Source organism: Anarhichas minor, unplaced genomic scaffold (assembly GCF_050575085.1).
Source record: "Anarhichas minor isolate MPS153535 unplaced genomic scaffold, ASM5057508v1 ptg000010l, whole genome shotgun sequence".
Taxonomy (NCBI): domain Eukaryota; kingdom Metazoa; phylum Chordata; class Actinopteri; order Perciformes; family Anarhichadidae; genus Anarhichas; species Anarhichas minor.
Genome location: NW_027466456.1, coordinates 8566601 through 8589195, shown reverse-complemented (window position 1 = coordinate 8589195; position 22595 = coordinate 8566601). Strand labels below are relative to the sequence as shown.

The window sequence follows — 22595 nt, the reverse complement described above, 5'->3', positions numbered from 1 at the left end:
AGAGTAAATAGCTCTTTTGCCAATAATGTAACTGACTTGATGGAAACTAAAGGTCACCCACTAATTGGCCTGAATAGAGGAAATCATTCTAAAGGGGCAGCTCTTGAGCACCACAAATCTCATGCAATGGTACTCCATCAATGATTACAAGTATAAGTCATGTAACAGGAGTGTTAGATAATCCTTGCAGTATTTTTTTTTTGTTAGTACGCTAAAATATGCACTAGTGTTAAACGCTTTTAGATTAACAGGTATTATCAGTTAGTGACTGTTATTTTCAATCGAAATTCAGAGAACGTCTGAGTCAGTCGAACACGATTCGCAAGTAATCTCATGGTTTGCTTTGGCTAACGTAGGTGTCAAGTGGGTGGCGTGTGCAACGTTTTAAAAGGCTGCAGCCTCTCTAGTGTGATAACAAGCTTACAATGTACAACGTTAGCGTGCCAATGTTAAGCAGGTGTAAGGTTTACCATGTTCACCATCTTGGTTTAGCATGTTAGCATGCTAACATTTGCTAATTAACACTAAACACGAAGTACAGCTGAGGCTGACAAAATGTCGTTAGTTTGCAGGTATTCTGTCATAAACCAAAGTATTGGACAAATTCAAGTTTTGATCCGATAATGGCACTGGAGGAAAAGTGAGAAGATCAATAAAATTGTCGAGGGGAACATGAAAGTCTGTACCAAATGTTATGGTAATCCATCCAATAGGTTCTCTCAAAACCACAAATGTCAACCTTGTGGTGGTGCTGGAGGAAAAGCCAGTCGATCAGATTGATTGCGTTTAGGGTTCGTCACCTGGGAATCATTGTTTACAGAATGCTGTGTAAATCCACGTTGAGATATTTCACCAGAAATCTTCCTACTGATGGTGTCAAATGAAAAGTCAGTGTAACAAGTTAGGATTAGGATGAGGGCCGTGCAGTAGTTGTTCAGATATATTCAGTCTGGACCTATGTGATGTACCGACAAACTAACCAACGACATCTCCATAAGCCACATTGTTAGCATGGCTAAAAATGAAGTGAAAGCCAGAAAATTCATAAAATTGTAATAATCAATCACATTACTTATATAATATTTCAAAGGCGTTAAATACAAGATTGAGAACATTTCTATTGCTAATGGTGCCGACCGTTTACGTGAGGGGGAACCGGAGGGTTGGCATTATGTTTACGCGACATTCAGCAGTAACCGCCATATGAGAGCAGTGTAGAGCGGAGGCCATGAGTTAGCCTATGGGCAACACTCGCATGCACAACAAATAAAATAATAAAAACGGGGGAGAGTGATTTCAGTCTCTGCTCAGGTAGACATTACTCCACTGTATCTTTACAGAGCAAATATTTGTTTGCAGCCATTTTAATGCTTTGAATATTGAATGAAGCAGCTTTTTAAAAAATGTGTTTTTTGGGCTACTGTTGCAAGCTCTTTAGTGAAATCACCCTCTGTGCGGTTTTTGTATCATGTCATTTCATTAGGAAAACAGACATATTGAGCATTATGTTTGAAAAAAAAATAAAAAATAAAATAAATGTAACTCCAAAAAGCTGTGACTTAAAGAAATTTTCTACAAAATGTACAGCTTGAAAGTCTAACTGGACAGTGAAGGCATTAAATAACCTCGGCTTGATAACATAAAATACACAAAATAGCTTTAATGATGTCAAGTCTTTTACAGCAGGAGTGGCATAAATACTGTACAGCAGGTTGAAGATGAGTCATTGATTTAGCAGTCTGTGCTAAATGTGTGTCTAGTTAGTCATTCAGTCATATCCTTTGATTCCTGCAGGTACACAGGCTATTGCTAAAACTCCAGCAGGAATCCAGTGTGTCACAACATTTTACAACCCCTGCACTGTCAGGTGAGCAGCCGTTTCATCGGAGCAACAGCAGCCATTCAGCGAGTTGAAGCGGATGTGTAAAAATGCTACAGGGAAAACCAGTTTGCCTCCATGAGGTTCTGCAGGCTGTTTGTTAAGGTGAACTGATAAAAGATGACAGGACAAGAAAGCAGGGATTCTGTTATCTGTTCCCCAGGCGCCAAACTGCTTTGCAAAAGAAAGTAGGGTGTTATTTTAAATACTTTAAAATAAAAATGATAGCCAAAACAATCAGGTCATGCTGAGCATGCTGGCTGTCATACAGTTGAAATGACCACACCTCGTCTTATAAGCTTTTTACAGGATGTACAAGTAGATACATTACAGCAGTTTACAGTATTTTTCGCTAGCCGTGTTAAAAATAATCTTAAAACAATGTGCCCTGCCCAAGCAAACCTACAGTTTTAGTGTACCCGATTACAAAAATGTTACATGTCTTAAATACAGTAGATTATCCATTACAGAATCGCTTCCTCAAAAGCTACACAGGAAGTAAACCTAAAGACAATCACATGTACACAAATGTATATAAGGGAGAAAGTTAAGCCACCCTTTGCATGATTTTACCCTTTTTGGAAGTAAAAGTAAAAATGTACTGCTCTGCACTTCCTATTGGATTATTGTCTTCCAGAATGGTCTAGTTTAAATAACCTGCAGGGATGTGATGAGGAAGACAAAAAACAGGATGAAACAGCTACAGGAATCTCACAATCCCTGACTAGGAGTATTGTGTCCAAAAACGGTAAAATCCTGAATAAAACTGAAAACATCTTTGCATCCATTTGGGGACTTAGTTTTGCATAAAGCTCTCATCAGCTCTGGAGAGGCTGGCCTGCAGTGTCTCTTCAAGAATGTACTTTTAAAATCAGCGGACGCCAACACCGACGCCGCCCTGAGACCAACTGGTGTGGTTTCCCTTTCAAGTCATTCCGTATCTTCATAAGGTACCTCCAGTCAGAGCTGGACACAAATTCAGTTAAAATTCCTATCAAGTTCCACTTTCAAGTCTTGATTTGGTCCCGATCGTCATTTTTTGCCTCATCTGAGGGAGGCTGACTGTTGCCCGTATCCTGACCAGAGCTGAGCGGCCTGGCGTTGGCCTTCGTCGACCGCTGCCGCCGCGTGCCATTACCAATGCAGCGCAAGAGGTTCTTGAACGTTGTCCACATTTCCTCGTCCTTGTAGGAGTAGATGCAAGGGTTCATGACGGAGTTGAGTACAGCCAGGAGCAGCAGCCAGCGTTTTGATTTCATGACGTTACAACTCGTACAGTTGAGGCCGTCCAGGAGCAGAACCACCAGGCCGGGAGTCCAGCAGATCACAAAGGCCCCTTCAAAACAAAACCCAGAATAACACATAGTTAGTTAGTTTTTGTAACACGCATTTCTTACATGTATATTTATTTTGAGCATTAGTGTGTCAGGGACAAAAAAATATATATAACGAAAAATATAATGCGAAGAGAAAATTGAGCAGTTTGTCCTTTTAAAAGAAAGAGGAATCTATCATAAAAATAGTTTACATTTCTGTCGATTGACTGATTTATTGCTTCAGCATTCGTTTTACAGTAAGTCAATTATGTTAATTTTCTGAGCTGGCCAAGAGGTTTCAGATTGTTCAAATGAGTTTTAAAAATGCAAATCTAACTAAATCAGTGTATTTGATGGTTTCATGTGCTTATATTGATGAAGCTACAACACTAAAATCAATACATTCTAGCAAAGGAATACCATCCTAATACCGTTACAACAAGCAGACACAGGTCGGGGAGTACAAAGCCATTATTGTGTTAAAGACTTTGGTAAACAATACGGATGGTCACAGGGCTACTGGAGCAGCCAATTAGCATTCATTTCAAACATGTTTGGGCACAAAACAGAGCTACAAAGAAATGTCTGGAAATGACAGGAAGCCACAAGCAGCAACTTGTCTGCACAACCTGCATCTCTACGGCCTCAATACATCTGCAGAACAAAAACAAGTACTGTTCTATACAGCGCTCTCTCCCTTTGTCTCGCGTACACAAGTGTGGATACACATGCACACAGACTGAGAGGGTCTGGTGTTTTTATGTTTTTCATTGCTCTTAGGCCTGAAAGTCAAAAGGTTTGCCACATTTTACAGTGAATTTCTATTTTTATACTCATTCCTCTTTTTCCCTGTCTTTGATAGCCCACATGTTCAAAAGTAAGTGAACTAAATTGAAATTGCCTTTTTAATGGCCTCCTATTGGCAGTTTTTCATGTATTGAAGTTTAAAAGACTTTTTCCCTTTAATCTACGACAGAGAGGAAACAAACTGTTTTAGGAACACACATTTCAAGCATGTTCTTTTTCTCAGTTGGTATTCATTTGATTGTAGTTGTCCTTTAAGAATGAAAAACAAATCTGAATCTGCATGCTTTACTTAAACAGGTCCCAACGCTGTTAGACATACTACAAATAAATGGCTGTAGGCTATTAAACTACAATAATTATATTTGACCAAACTAGTGCCATGAAGAGTGAAATGCAAATGTAACCAAAGAGGCCGTCAGATTCAAAAGAAACTAAGGCCATGTCCACATTACTCCGTTTCTATTTGGAAACGCATGTTTTGCTACACTGACACCGAGTTTGAAAACTCCGGGGCTGCCTCTTCGTGTGGACGGTCGAAAACGGATACATTCAGAAACGATGACATAGACACCTGCGTTGGCTACTTGATTGGTTCTTAGCGGCCATGACGTATCCTTCCCTGATTCGTCACATGCCTATCACGTGACCCTTACCCAGAAGCTCACAAACAACATTGATTACCAATCGACTACCAGGTTCATTTAACATGGACAACTGATTGCAGGCGTTGCTGACCTTGTCGTCTTTACCAGCAGCTGTTCAGTTAAAGTCTGCATTTCTGTGGAGGAAGCAGCTGTTATTGGAGCGATTAGCGAGCGGCGTGACCAGCGGCGTTATCAGCCCTACGGAGCGGACGTCTGAAGTCATGGTTAGCAGTAAATGCTATCCAGTAGGACAGATAGCTAAGCCACCAGCAGAGCTATGAGTGAGAACAGACAACAACGAGGAAACGAGTGAGAGATGTGTGTTGACAACATTTATGGCCCTATAATATAGTAAACGTTTACGTGTAAGTGTTGATTTTAAAGTAAATTTGATACGCGTGAGAGAGAGAGAGAGAGAGATAGAGAAAGACCCGCAGCGCTGTAACTAAGTCTGAAAAATAAAACTTCTAAAACTTTCCACGAACTGTGTCTGTTTGAGTTTATAGAGGAATATTTTAGAGGAAGATCAAACACGACCTTTCATTATTAAAGACTACTTTATTACTCAGTCGTATTTTTTTAACTGAGCAACCACTCTACTTCCTGTTTACACCATCACCCGCATGCCCAGTGTACGTTAATGGTCACGTGATGTACGTTAATGGTCACGTGATATCCGTTTTCGAAGCTTGCCGTGTGGATGCAGATCAATTCGAAAACGATGCTGAAACGCCTATGTGGACGGAGAACGTCTCTATTTGGAAACGGAGTAGTGTGGATGTACTCTAGATAATAAGTGCAAATTTACCCTTCTTAGGTGTCGGTGACAATGTCCGACATGTTCCAACATCTATGCACTCATTAATTTAACTCTTGGTATAACAAAGCATGTGTGGGGTAAGCTTCTTTAAACCGGTTTGTCCAGTTACCAGTTCCACCTGAGCGGATTACTTTTCTGTTACAGAAGTGAATTTATTTTCCTGAATTAAATGTCACATCGACCAGACCACATGCCTCAGAGGGCTTCAAAGTTCCTTCCTTTCTCTCTCAGATATTGCTGTTGTGTTATTTGCGCCACCTTTCAAGAGCAACCTTTTGTTTTACATTTCACTCCAAAGTCACAGCAATCTCAACAGGGAACGACACTTGTGTGCCAACACTTCCACAAGCTCAAGGGAACTCGGCAAAGCATCTGAAAGCAATTGACAAAGTCCTCAAGTATAGGTTGTTGTTGTTCTTCATTTTTTCTGGATGGGTGGGGAGGAGGGGATGTTCATTGAAGGCCAGTGTGGTGTGGTGTGGATGGTACGCCACACAGGCTCAGGAGCAGTGTCCTTGCCGGGAGAGATAATTATACAGCAGTCTGGAAGACAGTGTGTACAAAGGCGGACAGCAGCTCCTACGCTACAAACTGCATGAAACCATCTGGTCAGGCAACAAGCCGAGTGCCCGAAGAAACAAAGAACAACGACAGACTATTTATCCTGCAGGGCGGCCATGCAAAGTCAATTCAACTATCTCATGCACGTTTCTATCTGGATGGCTGCATGAAGAGTGTATGAAAATAAAAACTGAGGACATTAAACTCATCTGACCTATGCTTTCTGAAACGCATCTGTTTAAGAGTTTGATAGTTGTGTTATACTCGCATGAGAATATGCATTAAACACCCCATTTTGGAGTTTGAGTAGAATACGACGGTGCAGTCCTATTGTTCCGTTCTTATGAGAAAGTGCTGGGAGGGCAAGGATTTGAGTTCAGTCCCTCTATCGCAAGGTATCCTATTGCAACACCTAAGCAAAGAGCAGGACCAGGATATCTGACTGCCTCGTCTGGGATGAAAATGCATGAGAAGAGAAGGAGACGTCAGCCTTTTTGAGCTTTCTTTCCTCTGGGAAAAGAACTACCTTGATTAATTGTTTAGCCAACGAATAGAAAATTAATATCCTACAACTTAAGGATTTTTTTTCAGCACAAAAATGCCAAACAGTCTTTGGTTTCGGCTCCTCAAAAGTGAGGATTTGCTCCTTATTCCTGTAAACTGATTTTCTTTGGGTTTTTGACTGTTAGTTGGACGAAAGCAATTTAAAGAAACTTATGAGGGACATCTATCATATTTTAACATTTTATAGACGAAATAATTTGTTTAGTAAACAAATAATTGGACGATAGAATAATGGTTAACGAATTTAAGCCACTGGGCAGAAAGTCGGACATAAAAGAGGCAAATAGTACAAAAAACAGAAATATAAAAGAATTTGCTGACTCCTTTTTTTCTTTCATTAAAGACGCCCTCAAATCACTGAAAAGCACTCAAAACATTTACTGAAAGCGCGAGCGTTTGTGTTGTTATGCTCAAGGTTTTCCTTCATATCAGGAAACAGATTACAGTCCAGTGTTCAGCAGTGCCTCAGTGAATTGCCTGGACTTCGTGAACCTGACGAAGGACACAGCTTTTCACCAGAACTGTTTACACCCGACAAATGCGGGAAAAGTTCTGACTCACTTCATCAATGATGCTGCAGACAGAATTTAAAATGATTAGCACCTACCGAGCACAACCATGACTGTCTTGATGAGCTTGATGGGCGTTCTCTTGCGGTTAATGGAGCCGCTGGTGTGTGACGAGAGCATCGCCGTCTTCCTCTTGACGTAGGTGTAGATCCTCGTGTAGATGACCACCATCACCAGGAACACCACCAGGTTAGACACGGACCAGAAGATCAGGTAGCTCCTGCTGAAGAGAGGAGCCAGCTGGGAGCAGTCGCTCAGGTTGCAGATGCAGTTCCAGCCCAGACTCGGCACAGCCCCCATCAAGATGGAGATGGCCCACACCAGCACGATCAGCAGGGTCACCCTCCTCTTCGTCAGGTTGCTGTGGACTTTCCAGTTCATGACGGAGATGTAGCGCTCCAGAGCTATTACCAGCAGGTTAGCCAGCGAGGCTGAAAGACTGATGTCCAGAAGACCTTGACGGATGAAGTATCCTTTTACTGTAAGTTTCCGCGACACCTCACCCGTGTTAAACATCAGGTACACGTACGCTATGCCTGCCAGGAAGTCTGCGGCAGCGAGGTTGGATAGAAGATAGTAGAAAGGGTAGTGAAACCTCTTATTGGTGATGACAGCAGCTATGACCATGGCATTGGAGACCAGAATGAAACAGCAGAAGAGAGAGCCCACCACCTGCACCAGGATGAGCTGGGCGTTGTCCCATTTGTCATCAGCGCCGCTCTTGTTGTAGAAGAAGCCCATGGACTCATTATAATGGCAGCTGTGGTTCTGTTGGTCCATTTTAGAGGCGTGTCTGTGGAAAGAGAATGAGAGAAAACACATGAAGCGGAGCCGTTTATCAACCATTTATCTATTGAAGTACAGCAAAACAAAATTAATAAATGGTTATTCTAACAACAAAAATCCCAAATGTTCCCATTTCCTGCTTCTCAAAAGTGAAGATATGCGGCTTTTCTTTGTATTATGTGATAATAAACAAGATATTTGGGTTTTGGACTGTTTGGACGAAATAAGACATCTTGGTTTCTGGGAAATTAGGATCGACATTTTGTCGACCAAACAATCAATATAATAATCAAGAAAGTAATTGGCAGTTTTTGTAATGAAAAAAAGAATTCGTTGCGGACCTAAATTCAAGTTTGTCTAATAAAATAAAATCTATAAATCACTTTTTAGGCATTAAAAATCCAGTTTTATAGATTAAAGCAAACGTAGAATAGGATAAAAGAGATGAAAAGTATAAACTGCAATGCCACATCAGTGCATCGTGCAAACTTTCCCAAGGTCAGGAGAGATTTAATGACTCCAGTCCAAAGGGAGAAGTGCACGTGCCAAAACGCATTCACAACTGAAATCACAGTAAGCACCATTACTAAAGTTGAACAACACAGTGACCGGAGTAAGATCAAAAAGGGAGCCAAAAAAAAAAAACGCTCAATCGAGTGACAATGTTCAACTGGACAAACGTTTCTTTGGGCAAACACTATACAGACATGCAGCAAAACAAGATTCCAACGTAGGCCAATTCATGCAGAAGTAGTTTTCTCCATGACTTGAGAAAGAGAAGCCTTACCTGTGCGATTAGGGAAATCAACAACCACGAAGAAGGGAGGCATGAGAAATTCCCACAGAGGGATTGACAAATAGAAATGAGAAACAAATAGAAGCCGACTAAACAAACTATTTTGCCCGACAGACATTTAATCACTACAGACTAACAAAGAGCTACCTAAAAGCACAAGCAGCCAGGTGAGCTTACCTGTAGTAAGAGCACAAGCCGCGGTGAGTCAGTGAGCTTCGAGTTGCGAAACCTTCCGTGCCGAGTTAATGAACATGTCTCCCCTGCAACACTGCGCCTCCGCAGCTGTGGACGGAGGGAGGTGACGGCAGAGAGCTGGAGGACAAAGTGGAGCAAGAATAGTTGAGCGTGTTCACTTTGACTCCTCAGCTCGGTGACGTAGAGGGCGTGTGCCACCCACTCTCTCGCGTGTGAATTCCTCCGCTTGACCGCACGCGGCCCCGCGAGCTCACGGTCCGATCAGAACACCGGCTGTGGCAGTGAAGAGGGGGACATCGAAACAACACCGATTGTTTCATCCGTTTTCTAGAGACGATTAACGCACCCCACGCGACTTAGTTCACCCAGAGAAGCATGTGCGCCAGTCCATTACTCCACTCCTGTGCTTAAATCTCGACTGATTATTTTATGCTACCTCACCATTCCACATTTTGAAAGATTTTCATGAAATCGTAAAATGTAACAATCTTTCAAACTTCTCGTCTTCTCGTTCCACTAATCTTCAGGTGTTGTTTGCGCACACAAGATTCATTTATTTGTAGCTCATGTGTTGAAGAGTAAGCAATATTTGTTAGCCTAAACTAAACAGATCTGTTGAAAGGAAATCCTAAGAGTGAATATGCCGCTGTTGTCTTTGATGGTGTGAAATAATCAAATATAATAGCAAGATATACATACACATATAAACACACGCACACACTTTGAAGTACTCGCACTCAAAGTCGTGCTCCAGCTTGTCTCAATAACTGTTGTAGATAAAACTGACACTGTAGTTCTGGTTTAGTCATGCAAAACTCACCCTACTCAGTTTAAGCTGTGAATGTGTTTTGCAATTTGCAGAAACCTTTGGAGCACTAAATATTTTTTACAGAGCTCATGTGACATGCATTGTATTGCAATGTCAACACAACCACTGCTGATATAATATTGACCATGTAAATAATCCAATGAGGCTCCAGCTTCTACCGATTACATGTGATCTGCTCTCTGACTAAAATTTTTTAAAAAGGAAAGCTGAATGCGCACACTCGCAGGATAGACGGGAGACACAGTAACAATGGACAAATGAAAAGATTAGCTTTACTGCAATCAGTACAACAACACTTGACAAATAAATGACATCCAGCACTGCATTATGTTGCATAGCACCAGTGTTTGCAGCCACAGTCAATTGCAGAAAACACTGAATCCAGTTCTTTCGCAACTAAAATGCATGTACAGACCTGACAAAAGGCCCAGTAAACTTCTCAACAGCATCCTGAACTTCAGTAGATATTGTTTTGAAACATTCTCTCTTTCCAGCTCAAGCTTCAAGGTAAAGAGAGGGAACTTGATTGGCATTTCATATTGCACTTCACAGAATCTCTGCTCGTTAGAGGATTTTGCAGTGGATGTTTTGATCTCGAAGTCTGTATCAGACGTGTGAGGTCATCTTTTCAGCATCCTCCTCCCTGATCCGTGTCCTCTGGAGGTGGAACAGCCGTTAGCTGATCAGCACAACATCGTCACTTTCTGGAACTCTGCAACAACATGATCCAAAAAGGAAGCGTGATACACCCAATGTCTCATCAACATCACCATATAATGCACATGCTTTCTACTTCAGGTCATTAATAAGGGTTCTTATGACAAAAAAACAACGGTGTTGTGATATTTGCTTAAGTTGCACATCATTGACCTATATTGTAAAACATTTAAGCAGCGTTTCTTTGAGATGTTGCATCCAATAAGTCTCAAAACGTCACAGGAAGTTAGATTTATAGACTCACAGCTGCTTGTTCAGACCAATGATACATTTACTATGTATTTAAACTGTTGTTGAGATAATCTCCTACACAGATCATCATAGTCGATTCATGATTCACACCATCTTTATTATCTGGGCTTCCACCTGCACACAAGTTTGGCCATAACACACAGACAGCTAAGGGATGCAGGAGGAGGTTTGGGTTTCTGGTGATTGTACCCAGTCGGAGAATAAATCCCCCAAAACAAGCACACTGAAAACAACAACCTTACCACCATTTCTTGTGTTTGGCTGTTTGCACTCAAGAGAAACAGCTGAATATGTTCCCGTTTTGTCAAATCTGTCAACGATTAGACATTTTTTTTTCCTTTCTCTTTATGATCTGTCACGCGCAGCACATTTTACTGCCGAGTTTGCAGACCAAGTCTCATTCCACAAACTGCTGCAGCCATTTTGAGGATGTGAATGAATTTCACCGAGAGCAATGAAGATGCGTCTAATCCACCGAAAATAAAATAGCAATAGAACAAACATTGCCATTCAAAGCAACTATTTTTTTTCATGATAGACTGATTTAAAAGAACCTAAAATCCTGCTGCCCGACTTCGGGACTTACTCATCATAGTTAGTAAAGAAATGACAAAAGAACTACGTGCAACAACTTGCACTCAAGTGCAGCTCAGCACATTCCTTGAACCGACACAGATGGCAACACCGTCTGTGTGCAGGTTTCATCATCCTGATCTCCCATGTGTCCTCCAGCACAGTCTCCATGTAGCCCATATAGAGCCTGAGCTTCATTATCTGTCCACCCCAGTATTTGGCAGTTGAGACGGGAACGTCTCTTCATGACAATAGTGACCAACGAATTACCCAGCCTCCGATAGGCGGCATTGACCTGCAGCTCTTTTCCAATGAGGAGGACGATCTCCAAGTAGCCCCGCATAAAAGGGGATGATACAGGGGAAGTTTCTTGCCTTAACGTGGGCAGCTTCTGGCCTGTACAAAAACCTCACACATGAGGCCATGAGCGACACTGAGCCTGCGCAGTGCGGGTTGCAAAATCAAAAAGGCGAGCATATCAGAAGAAAATACACCGAGAACCAGCATATGCCAGGAAGAGGTGATCCCTAATCCGGGTGTACGCGGATACTCCTGCCTCCTCAAAGAACCTGCCAAGTCTAACTTGCAAAAACGACTCGCTTCTGTGCACAGCTTAGTACTTCCTTCGTTATGTCTTTCAAACATAACACCGACTCTTTGGCTAAGCTGCTGTACACACATACAGTATATGAACTACAGCGGATACAATGAAGTCATTCATCAAGTATATATTTGTGTCATTGTACTAATCTGAAGAGCTATAGTATATGGTTACAACATTTTCTATAACCGTCCATTCATTCTCAACGACAATACATTATTTCAACTGTCAAAGTGGATGTATTGGTTCCAAATAAGTTTTAAATTCAAACAAATGGCCACTCTTTGCTTTCCAAACAAGATAACTTACCGCAGTAAAAGATAACGGTATAGGAAGAGGCTAATTGCATGCAGATGAAATTTCATCCAGTAAGACATTAGCATGTTAGCTGAGAACGCTGATCTAATTTTTGTGAGCAGAGAGAGACAAATACGCTCATAAAAATGAAATTTGGTCAAATGACTGCAATTACAGAATGTGTGCAACTTGACAAGAGCTCTCCTAATGACAACAAGTCAGCCAACTCTGGCAGTTTTACACTTAACTCCACAGAGAAGATGTACATTCATTTGGCAGTCTAGCATTACGTTTCCACTATCACACATTACATAATGGCTCTGTAACTGAAACTAAGCTTCCTTTAAACACTCAGACAATCGGAGCAGGGACGCCAGACGGTGACAGAAAGTGGAGCATGCAGGAAAGATTGCATAGTGTTAATGTATGATAAAATAATTTGATGGCAAACACTGAACATTTAGCTGCTATACAAATGACTACAGTAGTTTCTTTTTGCATTCAGTCAAAATGGACTGGTGCTTTTTAAGTAGTAGGACGGTGACGGCTAAAGAAACCAAACCTGGTATCCGTTTACAGTTAAGCCTTTCCCAGATCCAAAGTAGGGAATTGAATAATCAAGCAAAAATGTTTTACAACTTTTTAATAATCTATATGAATGCAGAACCAAAAGCCAGACACCGCAATCTGGTGTAGTGCAGCTTTTGGTTGAGCTTCGTGACCATTCAGCTCGGTAGAGACAGTTAAAGAGGAAGCACTACTTTTCAACAAGCACCTGGATGTGTGTAAATTCCACACCGCAGCTACAAAAGGGACATGGTGAAATGAAACGTGACAACTCGATATTCTGACATCCTCCATTTACGAAAGGAGTAAACAAAGTGATGAAGAAAGGACAGTGAGACATCCTTCTACAAAATAGAACACGCACACAAAGAGTCATTGTATACTGAAATTGGAGTTAAACTTGCACCACACATCTTGCTCACATCAAATAACTTTTCCAAACTATCAAGCGTGCTTTAACAAAACCAGCTTTTCCAGCTCAGTTGACTGCGTGTTGACCGTGGCCTGTTTATCTGGGAGGCAACACAGCAAGGAGGGAGGGATGGCTGGGGGGGGGTGAAAGGGAGTGGAAGAGGGTGGAGTGGGGGGGGGGGGGGGTTCTTCCCAGTGCAAAGCCTCAGTTTCTCTGTAATCAGCCCATCATTGGGTGTGTCTGCATAGCTCCCACCACTAATTTCATTGCTCTCAGACCACGTAAGACAGAGCCAAACCACCGCGTGGAGGAAACTCCAGTCTGCTGCCTGCTGATGATAGAGATTGGCTCATAGAAAAGGAATGAGCAGAAAACAGGGACGTATAGACAAATACGATGTCTTGCTGTAGCTACAAGTTGTAAGCAAGCTACTCAGAAATGTTTTTGTATGTGTAATGTTTGAGAGCGAGTCATTTAAAGTTACAAGGTACTTTAAACTGGTTGTGAATCAGTCTCAATTTAATACCGATGCCTCTATATGACCTACACAAACGAACGAGTCCATCAGTCAGAAGATCGGCTATTTCTATACAGTTACTCAGATTCCAGCGAGGCGACCAAGTGGTCCCAGGTCCCCGCTGGGATCCAACACTGACACCACACTGCTGGAGACCCAGGCCGAATTGCTGGGCCCGCTGTAGGCACAGGAGAACCAGAACCAGGTCCACAGGGACCGCCAAAAACACAAAATTAAAGTTCCTTGTAGTTGCTTTAAAAAGGTATTAAATAGATATTTTTTCGGGTTCGCATCTCTACATTGTTGACTACTCTAAACAAAACAATTGATCGATATTGAATATTGTCATTAGTTGCAGCCCTACATCTTTCCCAGTAAAATCTAATAATGAAAAGGATGGTTGAATTTCAAAGTTCCCGCAGCAGCATAAAAAGAAAATAACTAAAGTTGATCGTTATAATTAGAGAGTAAAAACCCATGCTGTTTGATTGACATTATTGATGCAAGTACAGTTTTTAAACTATGATATTGCTCATTGTTTCTGTGATGAGAAGTCATGTTTGTACAGAAGTAGCTTCCAGGTGTGAATGCAGCAGGGTGTGTGATTAAAGATGAATCATCAAAGCACCATAACACGGCTGTAAACACCATCCTACCGTTGGCAGCAGCACAACACAGAGTATCTGATGTGAACGTCTGTCTGACTGCTCTCCTCTGCAACAGGAAAATCTTTGTGCTCTCTGACGAACTTCTGCAGGTCCGTCAGCGGGAATCCGTCTTTTTGGAACCTCTGTTGGTGAAAACACATAGAAATGCAAACAAATAAAACACCTTCAAAACTGTATAGCAGCACAGATTGGATTTAAACATTTTAGCACTTTTTTACCTATACTTTTGTCACATGGGAGGGTTTCGTCTTGTAAATAATCAAATCAACTAATAGTTGTGAGTAGAGTACTGTGAAATATTTCTCATGGATTTCTTGTTACTGAACTCCCTTTCACGGCCTAAGAAGATATAAAGTTGAATCTATGAAATGCCACAGCTTTCACCTCACTAGACCCAAACCAAAGCAGAAGTACCTTGATGGTCTCATAGGAGTCTGTGATGAGGGCGATGAAGAGTGACAGCACCATGTAGATGAACAGGGAGATGAAGGAGTAGAGGTAGGCCCGGCTGAAGAGCCACACCAAAGTGTTTTTGTCCTTCAGCTGGGCGAAGGTGGTGAACATGTCGTCGCCGTTCAACAGGGAGAACAGGCACTCCGCTACACGACTCAGGCCCTCAAACTAGGGAGATGGGAGATGGGACGTTGGATTGGATCACAGTTGTATATGCCATGAACAGTTGACACAAAAGGCAGTGAATCAAGATAAATGAGGAATTTTGCCTGTAGTTTTAACATAGGTCTGTTTTTTAAAAGAACCACAAAAATGGAGAATGAGGTGCAGAAGGCCAACAGAAGCATGATGCTTGATAGAGGTGGAACGACAAAGATGGAAAGACAAGCTAAGAGACAGATGGCTAAAAAAAAAAAAAAAAGAGCAAAGTTCCATCCAGAATGTGATAGTATCTAAATACAACATCCTGATCCCACTGCGACGGTATGATTCCAGCACTTGGAGACGTGTGGGATTGCAAGTACAAGAACATACTCTGTTTATTCCTTCAGTAAATACCAGGGGATCCTGGTCCGGCTGACAGCACACAACGGGGGACTCCCTCCCCCACCCACCCACCCACCCCCGCAATGTAAATATTGAAATCAGGTCTCAGTTGACTGAAACGTTGGACTAACAAGGAACTGAAAGCCGTTTACCTCAACTCTCTCCATAGCAGCACTGGAAGTCAAGTCACTTTCACTTCCACTGTAAACTGCAATTAATGTGAGTGTATCGTTTTACCCAATAACCTCTCTTTTGGGTTGGTCGTTAAAGCATAAGTGCATTTACAATACAATCGGTGCCATTTACAAATTAAAAGCTGTAAAAAAATGATTTTTTAAAGCATTAAAAAAGGATTTAACTCTAGAGCTATAGTCCATTGGTCGAAACTCATGTGGTCCTTAAGTAAACTGACCTGACAAACACTTAAAAATCAGTCAACAACTTATTTACAGTAGTAACTCCTCTTCAGTTTTAAGATCATCAACAAATTTCCATTTGGTAAGTGAGACATCACCGAGACCGGGTCGGCTGATCAGCCTATCTCACATCTGTCTCTCCTACAGTACGAGCACTGCCTTGTTTAGACGCCCACTGCTGCTCGGACTTCCGTAAATAATTTATCTTAATGGGCGAGGAGAGCTAAACACACATATTTTCCCAGATGGCACTTGCTGTCAAAGGATCTCCCAGTTAAGGTGATAGTTTGAGTTGAAGCTACAAGTCTACCCTGTCCAAATGTACCCTGATTGCAGTTAAAATATCTGATGAGTAAAGAGCATACAAAAACAATCCGTTTCTTACTTTCTTTAAAAGTGCATCAAATTTGATCAATTTTAGGCAGTTTAAACACCGGAATATTTTGTGGTGACTTAAGGGGTTTTAAAATGCAAATCACGACACTCCCCAGAGTCTGCAAAGGACCTTTATCGCATGTCATCCCCCTTTGCTCACCCCTTATTTTCTATCCCCTATACACTGTCTGATAAAAAGAGAAATAAAAATCGTTCAAAAATACTTTAAAATGTGTTTTTGTCTATTAGAAATAAGGCTGTGAGTATGTGTAGAAATGTGAAAAGTGTCCCGGTGAGGACAGAACGCTGGTCTGATTGAAGCTGGGGGTTTCATGGACTGGACATATACTGACATCTAGTGGTTGTATATTCAGTGTGTTCAAAAAACTAAAAAGGATGTTTTGTTGCACAAGGAAGCCATTTTTGCAGTTTCCTAAATTTGCAGGGCATAATGTTGACAAAGCAATTCAATAGCTAAATAACATAACCATGGGAGCAAGTCTAATAAGTTGCAGTTTGTAAAACAATTTTGAAAAAAAAACATATGAATCATAGAAAATAATCACCTGTATAATTTCTTTTATAAAGGGTAAACATGGTAGACAACACATATGTTCATTAAGAGTGACGTACATTATTTGACATTTTCATGATTTATAAATCTGCACACTTAAGAAAAATAAATAAATAAAAGATCTGTGCAATTACCCTGATTTCTCACTGGAGTCATTCCGCATAGATTGTGTTCAATCACAAAATGCAGGTTCAGCCAATTTAATGATGTGCACACATGCATGTTTGGGAACTCAACCTTTTTCTTTTGACCTCAGCAGTTCTGCAGGAAGGGACGAAGTCACGGAAAGCCTTAATAGTTCCCCTAATTCCCCACAACTCTGACAGTAATAGCCAGTGCAGATTGTCACACCATAAACTCACTTCTCTAATATCTGGCCCTCAGGCCTCCACATCCTCTGCTCTCCTCAAACCAGTTACCTTCTCATGGTATGGCCCCAGTACGATCCATCCACAGAAGGTGTAGCCGAGGTAGATCATGCCGGCACAGCAGCAAAAACGCAGGACCTTGGGGAAGGCTGCTTTCATGGTTAAAATCAATACCTAGACACACAGGAAGTATGGACACATTTGTTATTGTTAAGCCACAACCAAATTGTGAAAGTGTGTGAGGACGTTTGATTAAGGGTGGAGAGGGTTTGAAAAAGGCAACCCACAATGAGAGGAGAAAAAAAAAAAAAAAAAACTTTCACAGACTCACATTGTATTTCTGGAAGTATCCCAGGTATCTGATCACACCGACCCACACCATTAAAGTAGACGTTCCCAGAAAGATACTGCACACATCATAATTGGTCAGACTCTACAGGAGAGGGGGAAAAAAAAATCCCAAGCCTTACTTGGAAGTCAGGCCTCAGTGAAGTCCTGTAAAATGAGTTAATGTTTAGTTCTGAATGTGGCACACTCCGGCCTCTGCTGCACTGACTAAGAGAACACAAAGTCAGGAAATGTTTAAATTACGGTAACTTAAAGCTGCAGGATTATAAATATGATTTTATTGCAACAGGCACATTGTCTGTGGTAAACCGTGAGGATTATTTGATCAGGGCTTCAAGTACAATGTGGAACTGCAACAGAGGAACATCCTATCAATTGTTAACTATGTTATGAGTCATTGCGTGACATAATGTGTCATTTGGCTTTTATGTTCTAGGGTTATAACACAAATACATCTCAGGACATTTTGTAAGAAGGTTTGTCAAATAGAATATGAAACTAAGTAAATCTAAACTTTCCTCTACTGCAGATACATTTAGTCAATTTGCCTTATTCCCCTCTTCCACCAGATTTCAGGTAGGTGTAAACATGTTAATTGTTTCTTCATTTTTGAGTTGACTTGACAAATTAAGGAGTTTGCCATCATTTAAGAACTTAAAATACTGGAAAGACTCCAAAAAGCAGCAAACATTTTGGTTGGTTAAAGCAGGACAAGAACAGATGGAATTAGTAACATTAATAACGAGCATTTCCAAATCCCCACCACAAGCTACCCTCAACGACATGTTCACTGTGTTTTAGGGTAAACACTCAACATGGTGGCTATAAAAAGGCTACACAGTCAGGTTAAAATAAACAAGTCTTTATATTGACTGCATTGAATCTTTTTATTCCAAAGTTCAGCAGACAGGGAGACACTCTGTTTAAAGACGCAATTGATAAATACAATTCAGAAGACATAAAATCAAAAAGGTGATGACGACAGGCAGTTAGTTACACATTACGATGCTGACTGCTTAAGAAACTTTATTCTTTGCCTGATCTGATGGCTAACCCCAACGATGTTTATGACTCAACTATATATACACGTTTACAACTGGGGGAGAAGTAAACGATGCATGGCTCTCCTTTTACATTTATTTGACATATGCCGAAGAAGAACATGATTCAGTTTACCTTTGCTTGTATTTCCATCTTCAGTATTGATCCAATAATGGCCAAGAGGTCGCTGACAATGACCAGCACATACCAGCCATTCAGAAACTCGTTCTGGTCATCCTTACACACTTTACGATTGTAGTTCTCATGGAAGAATCTGGAGAATCTCTGAAAATACACAAATGCAAATTCAGTCTCTTACAAAAAAAAAAAAAAAAAAAGATCTACAATAGAGTATCAGCTCAACATGATTATAATCATGTTGAGAAATGTCTGCAGATTATGCAAGAAGTTATCCACATCCGATAAAGGTGGCATTTTAGATATTGCAATAAAAAAGGGCCTTGTAATTATTGTGACATTTGGCTTAAAAAAGGGGAAGTGATGGGGGCTGAAAAATATAATTCCCTGTACGATTTTATACAGTGTGAGCAGAGACTGAGCAGCTGACCTGAAGTAACCGGACAGCCAGTATGATGGAGCGGGTGCACAACACCGCCGATGTGAGGCAAACAACAATGACGAAGCCGTCAAACACCAGTAGATAGTGTGTGTTCTTCTGAGCTGGAACAGAGACAAAGTGTGTTTGTGCGGGTTTATCTTTTAAGCAACTCCCTCACATTCATTACTGATAACTACCAGTTTGCAGGAACACGCCTAACTGACAACCAACAGAAAAAGGAATTTATATTTTTTTGGGCCCATATACATATAGTTATACACTTTTAGACCCGTGTTTTCTAGTTACATTTTACATAAATGATCATGAATCAAAATTGGTTTAATTGATTGTAACCAAACTGCCAGGTCGGTGCTTCGCTCCGCAGTCTTGGGATATTTTGACACTCTGGGATTAGCGTCTCGTAATTTGCTGCATACTCAGAAAGTCACCTTCCCTGGGGGTACAGTGGTTGAGGGTTTGAATCCTCAGGTGGCCAAGTCCTACTCTTACATTATGTTAACATACGTAGTATGTTTTAAAGTGCTCATTGAGGTCAATCTACTTGGACCACGATCATTTCTACTCGCAGCTATATTTTTTTTTTTCTCGTTTCCTATTCTTTTTTTATTTCTTCATTGCGTTAGACCACTACACCTTACCCGTCCCAGATATCTTCCAGTCTTGACATGCACAGCTCTGAGCGTCTATGTCCAGGAATATTTTCACCTTTCCACTGTGACACTGGTTGTCAAATGTTATCTAGGGGACAAGGCCGAAGGAAAAAAGATTAGTAAAATGATGAGGAAAGTAGTTGTCTTTTTTCAGTCGAATGCTGTGTGGCAAAATGCGTTGTTACAATAGTATTTATTTAATCAGTGGTTTATATGTTTAACACACAAATCTATTTAAAATATATATATATATATATATATTTTTTTTTTTTTTTTTTTTTTTTTTTTTTTTTTTTAAATTGTCCACGCTACACCTCTCAATGATGAAAAGTATCAAATTGTTAACCTGGATTTCACCTGCTCATGTACACTGTATTTCATAAGGACAGAAAATATGGCTGAACCATACCGTAATATAGAACGAGTAGCAGTCAGGTAACTCCCGGGAACGCACAGTCTGTAGGTTTATGCCGTTCAGCTGAAACGTTATTTTCATGTCAACAAGCCTGAAAGCAAAATGGAGGATTTTAATGTACGGCAGAGAAAACTAAATGATGTGCGCTAGCCGCAACCACATACAGCGCATTGATGGGAGCGTGTTTACCTGTAAAAGTCCAGATCAAAAAAGGATGCGTTCTGGGTTTTCCATTGGTTTGCAGTCTTTGGATCATGTGACATACAAACTGAGAGAGAGGAGATGAACAGGGACAATGAGCACCAGGTCTGAGATCTTCTATTGCCCCAAAGGCCCTTGTATGTTGTCTCTCATAATAATGATGATTTAGTAATTCAAGTTCGACCATAACGAGGAATGTAAAACTTTCAACAAGTAACGTTAATTCATTCTTGAATGCATTTGGTATCTGGAATTGTTTTGGCCGTTTTATACATGCAATGAGAAGTGTAAACACTGGTATTGGATCGGTACCGGACGATTCCCAAAGTCCAGGTATCCCTACCGTTATCAGGGCTGAAAAATCAGTTTGGTGCATCCCTAACTGTGACATTTAAAATGACAGGTGTACTCTAAAGCAAGGGGAAATATTGACAACCGAACAACAACAAAGTTTGTAAATGTTCCCTCTCACCCGTCTCCAGCTTGGCATCTATATCATACGCCTCATCCGAGGGATCCACGCTGCCTCTCTTGTAATATTCTTTACAGATGATGAGAGGCAGCAGATTGCCGTCGTCATCCTCACCGTAACTCAGGGGACTCACGGAGATCCGGCCCAACTGGCTGTACTATAAATATCAAAAGCCTCAGGTAAAATCAAAACATGTAAACATGGTGATTTACATTATGTTGAAAAGAAGCTGCAAACTGCCGTATCACAGGAAGCCTGATCAAATATTAAGTAGAACGTAGCAGTTCCCATAGTAGCCCGTTTCACAGGATTAACAGGTAAATGGTGAATAGTTTAAAACCACATTGATTTGGATTGAGTGTAGGTGTGTACGTTGAGGCGGTTGAACATGCCTCATCCAGGACATAAAACAGACTGTCATAGACACTTTGTTGGGTGTAGACAGCAACACAGTAGTCGTCCTCATCCACGCCGCTGTAGTCCTTCAGGAAGAGGTTTTTGAGCGCCATCATGTTCTCCTCCTTATAGGACACCACCAGCTGGTTGCTGAGGCCGAACAGAATGAGCTACGGAGGAAACAACCGGCGGAAAGGGAACATTCATGTAGATGCTTAGTGAAGGCAACTAACTACATTTAACTTATTTCATCAACAGACACTCAAATTATGTAGGATCCTGTTTGTTTAAATGTGCCCACACAAATATCAACATTATTTCATACAGATTTTACTACACTACATGCCTTGAAAGAGTGCAGTTACAGCAAGCATTTTCTGGGTGGATCTTCTTTCCTAATCTACATTAATCCCACTCTACATACCTGTGTTGTGATCATGACGATCTTCAGAATCTGCACCACAAGTTTCCAGGGTAAGTGTCGTCGGGCCCGGTACTTCTCACACGGGCTCATGAAGTAATACTTCAGGTCATCTCTCAGGTTCTCCTCTTTGAAAACATCTTGAGTCGACGCAGAGCTGAAAAAGAGAAGTTACAATACAAAATGTAATATCTTCCCAGAGCTGGGAGACAAAGAACAAAAACAGTATGAGGGGGACCGGATACAGCACTCGGGGTTTTAAAAACAGAAGTGAAAGCAGCAGTTATTTTATTATAATATACTTGAGAAATAGTCATCATTCACAGGAAGGACTTCGCGTACCAAGTACACTGCCTGCATTCATGGTGCTGCCTGGGTTTAAGTCCAAGGTTAGTTCAGGGAGTGCACTTTCAATATTTTCCCAACAGTTTGTCACCCACAAGCTCTCCCTGACAGAGTGCAAACCTTCTCCTGTTACAGTCGTTAGAAATGAACCAGTTTTATCCCACATTTTACAGATACTTTCAGCTGAATGCGCAGTTATAAAAACCTGCCTGGTTCTGTCAGGAAGAATTAAATGAATGGTGCTGTTGTAAAAAAATAATTTAAAAAAGTAGGACAACAACATCTAGGTTATGTAAATTAGTATAATGTTCAGTTTAGCCTTTATTTCAGAAACATCATTTTTAAACTCTTCAACACTTCTCATGCCCCTAAACTAGTTTTGAACGTGTCATTTAAAAATAATAACTTACCTGTTTGAGTTGCTCCGGTCCAGATACCGAACCAATAATTCCATGATTGATTGTCCCCGTGGACGCACCACTTTGAACGGTATGTAGTTGTCCACAGACGGACAGACACTTACCAGAGACAAGTCTCTTCAGCTGGGTTATCTGTAACACCACGCACCTTCCAGGCAGCCAATCAGGAAATGAGTTTCAGCCGACGCAGAGATCTCAAATCTAC

General features: G+C 41.0%; 2 protein-coding genes across 3 annotated transcripts; both read right to left on the bottom strand.

Annotated features, from left to right (window-relative positions):
* Positions 1-1635: 1635 nt before the first annotated feature.
* On the bottom strand, positions 1636-9866 carry lpar3 (lysophosphatidic acid receptor 3). 2 transcript variants are annotated; one of them, XM_076088047.1, is made up of 3 exons: positions 8920-9866; positions 7199-7953; positions 1636-3215 (listed from the first exon to the last, which is right to left on the bottom strand). In XM_076088047.1, exons 2-3 carry the CDS (start codon positions 7938-7940, stop codon positions 2887-2889), a joined length of 1071 nt encoding a protein of 356 aa, XP_075944162.1. In that variant the 5' UTR covers positions 7941-7953; positions 8920-9866; the 3' UTR covers positions 1636-2886. The 2 variants fall into 2 exon arrangements, with proteins under 2 accessions (XP_075944162.1, XP_075944161.1); XM_076088046.1 differs by having other exon boundaries at positions 7199-9866.
* Positions 9867-10018: 152 nt separating this feature from the next.
* On the bottom strand, positions 10019-22541 carry mcoln2 (mucolipin TRP cation channel 2). Its single transcript, XM_076088045.1, has 14 exons — positions 22382-22541; positions 21630-21783; positions 21202-21375; positions 20810-20966; positions 20326-20404; positions 20131-20227; positions 19710-19809; positions 19060-19172; positions 18627-18776; positions 17434-17535; positions 17154-17276; positions 14785-14991; positions 14359-14492; positions 10019-10478 (listed from the first exon to the last, which is right to left on the bottom strand). Exons 1-14 carry the CDS (start codon positions 22423-22425, stop codon positions 10442-10444), a joined length of 1671 nt encoding a protein of 556 aa, XP_075944160.1. The 5' UTR covers positions 22426-22541; the 3' UTR covers positions 10019-10441.
* Between the last annotated feature and the right edge of the window lie 54 nt (positions 22542-22595).